The 3,516-nt window shown below is 42.8% G+C and overlaps 1 protein-coding gene across 1 annotated transcript in view; it reads left to right on the top strand.

The window, feature by feature from the left end:
• Window positions 1-2,115: 2,115 nt before the first annotated feature.
• Window positions 2,116-3,516, top strand: part of LOC103457120 (centrosomal protein of 170 kDa protein B-like) — a 19,143-nt gene continuing 17,742 nt past the window's right edge. The window contains 2 exon segments of the mRNA XM_008397069.2: window positions 2,116-2,334; window positions 3,219-3,451. Coding sequence (XP_008395291.2) covers window positions 2,264-2,334; window positions 3,219-3,451 — 304 coding nt within the window. The 5' untranslated portion in view covers window positions 2,116-2,263.

A 3,516-nucleotide genomic window follows, 5' to 3' on the forward strand; every position in this document is an offset into this window, starting at 1 on the left:
TTTCCAGTCTGATCAGGATTTTCACATTCCTCTGGATGTTTTACGCTAAAAAGACACAAAATTAAATGTTAAATTTGTTGAACCAGTAATGTGAAACGATAAATAAATATTTATATAATCTTTGCATTAAACTCGTCTCCACGTCTTTCTTATGGGGATTAATTACATTTCCTAGAATCAAGATTTGGATAAGTATATATGGGTTATGGTAAACTTTATCCTGTTTTATTTCTAATTAAAATTTACTTCACTAATATAACTTAAACTACATTTATTTTTCTTGATTTAAAGTTATCAATTTATGCATTTCTGTATCATATTTTATACATAAAATTAATAAATACCAGATTTATTAGATTTATAGATTTTATTTGACCTTTTATATTTTAAGAATCTTATTTTATTTTGTGATATTTTAACCACATATTTGTTTTTTTATTATTTGTGCATCATATCCTTATATAAACTATCTTTTACATTTATGTTTTATAGATGCATACTTGGCTTTTAATTTAACTTTTACTTTATGAAGTGATTTATTTATTCATGAAAATGTCAAGAAAATATTGCAAATATAAATGTCTGGAATTTAAAAAATCACTGTCAATATTATTTCTAGTTGATTTTACAAAAAAATATTTGAAAAGGTTTAAAATAAAAATGAATGATGGGGAGATAAACATGTAAATATGACTGAAAACTGAGGAACAAATGAGTTTTTCGTTTTAGATGGAACATATTTACATGTTTTTGTGTTTTTGTCTTGTATGGCAGCACCTGGTCCTTCATGTTTCCTCATTTTACTGGTTATTTTTCTTTCATTTCTTCCTCCAGTTTTAAAATAATAATTAAAATAGTTGATCAGATTGATGGGACGGGGCCGGTCAGTCCGGCCGCCCAGGGCCGCGTCCGGCCTCCCGCCGCCTCTGGTCGGACCTGCCGGACCTTCAGCAGGTTGTGACGTTTCCCTTCGGTGTCAATGACATCATCACCATCAACAAGCTGCGTCCTCGTGTCAACGGTGAGGTGACGTCATGTCAAACTGAGCGTCATTGACGAGTCACGTGACTCCAGCTGGGAGATCCACTGATGATGAAGATATCGATAGTTTTATTGATGGAGACGATCTGTGTTTGTCCTGCTGAACGAGATGCGGGACGTAAATTACAGCGCCGACTGTGGAGACCGGAAGTGTGACCGCCTTCACAATAAGAGCACAGAGAAAGTCTCATGCCGAAGTGATCCATTCATGTCGACCTGCAGCTCAAACAACCTGCAAGCTTTACTCTGGTTTTCTTTCTTTTCTTTCTTTACAAACAGAAACGTTGAAAGTAAATAGAAGCTTTCAGTCTGCAAGACATTTAAACTCATAATATGAAAAAAATATAGAAGGACATAAAAGTATGTCAATGAAATAATTAGTAAACTAAGAAACGTAACAAAATGATTAAAATCAGAAATATGAAATATGTCGCTACTGTGTTTTAGTGTTGAAATGCAATAATTTTTTGAAGAATTTGAATTAATGAGAAACAACAACTTTTAATTTCCCTTTGGGATTTTTAGGAATTATTTCAATAATTTTTAAAAATTATTTTAAATGTTGAGTTAATTTGTTTAATTAAATTAGTTTTTTAAATAGAATACATACATGCTATTTAATAAATATATTTAATAAAGTATATTTTATCTGTGATGGACAGGTGACCTGTCCAGGTGTCCAGGTGACATGTCCAGGTGACATGTCCAGGTGACCCCACCCCTTACTGGAGAGGCACCGGCACCGCCCGACCACCAGGGTGTAGAAAAACGGATGGATGGATATTTTATAAAGTCAAATTTACCATCTTAAAATATATCATTAGTGGATTTTATGGGTTATTTAGTGATAGTGGGATTTATCACTAAACCTTAATTTTTTATTAACAGATTAATATTCTTATTTTTTTATTATTTTTGCCACAATTTATTTTCCATTATTTACCTTTAAATACATACATTAAAAATATCCTAAATAATAAAACATCTCATATGTAATGAAAAGGCATAGCTGTGGGCAGTCTTTTAATTTGAAGGCCGCGTCGGGGCTTTTCCGGTGTCGTAGGCGCTAACGCGGTGCGTCTTGACGCAGCGGGTTGCCGCTGGTGCGTCAGGAGGAGACGGGCGGAGAGATGCCATAACAGCAGCAGCATCAGGACCAGAGAGCGAACCCCCAACAGAGACCCGAACCCCGTCCGAGCTCCGGCCCTGCGGGACGCCTCCCATGCTCCACCCGCCCCGCAGTGCGGCAGTGCGGGATCCTAACGCAGGACAGCGGCGGCATCTGGAGCGGAGGTAAGAGGAGGAAGAGGAGGAGGAGGAGGAGGAGGAGGACAGGGCGTGGAGGAGGGGGCGCTGGGACCGGACTGTCTGGGATGACTGCCGCCGGAGGCGGCGCATCCCGGCCCGGCCGCCGCGGATCAGAGCCCGCGGCCCGCTGGGAGGAGCTGGACCAGCCGCTCGGATCCTCCGGCGGCCGCGCGTGCGCGTTTGCGTGGCTCAGTCGAAATGATGATGATGATGATGATGATGATGATGATGATGATGATGATGATGATGACGTGACAGATATGACCAGACAGCGCTGCCAGGTTGCATCCAGTCAGGTTCAGGAAGGTCACGTGGTGTGACGTATGACAGGTTAGTTTCAGCTCCGCTGATGGTTGAGGCGCAGAAACCGGGACGATTCTTTAAGTCACCAGAACAGAGTCCAGGCTTTATTGGGTCTCTGGCATTTTAATCAGGACTTTGATTAGGCCATTGCAACAGTTTGACCCTTTTTGTTTAGGATCAGCTGCTGTGTTTGGGTTGGTGGTTCTGGTCTGGTTTGGACCCGGAACCAGCTGGAGCTCATGGTCCAACCAGCAGCACCGCTCAGATCCTCACAGAACCAAAAACGGATCCAACTCAGTCCGTTCAGATCCCGGACCTGGAGCGTTTCAGAATCAAAGGGGCGTGGCCTAAAGCTGTAAATCAATCAATCCAGAGTTTTAAATACRAACCCGTTACAATCTGCAGCAGATTAAACATGTTTCTGAAACCAATCGGACCTCAGAGGACGATTCTGTGGTTCGGTCTGTGATCCTGGTGGGCCGGCTTGAACCCGCCCGTCCGGGTCGGAACGTGTTTTTATCGATGACGGCGTAGATTCAGGATCCCTGCTGCAGGATGTAGTTCAGGCTGTTTGTGGGTGTGGCCTCCGTTTCCCAGGATGCACTGCGGTTTGTCGGCAGGCCTGTGAAGATGAGCGTGACGTCATGGTTCCTGGTGAGCAGCTCCGGCACGCGGCACCGCCTCCCCAAGGAGATGATCTTCGTCGGCCGCGAGGACTGCGAGCTCATGCTGCAGGTGAGGAGGCATCCAACCGGGCATCCAACCGGGCATCTAACCATCCATCCATACGTCCAACCGGGCATCCATCCATCCATACAACCATCCATCCAACCGGGCATCCAACCGGGCATCCAACCGGGCATC

This window comes from Poecilia reticulata, linkage group LG21 (genome assembly GCF_000633615.1).
Source record: "Poecilia reticulata strain Guanapo linkage group LG21, Guppy_female_1.0+MT, whole genome shotgun sequence".
NCBI classification, from domain to species: Eukaryota; Metazoa; Chordata; class Actinopteri; order Cyprinodontiformes; family Poeciliidae; genus Poecilia; species Poecilia reticulata.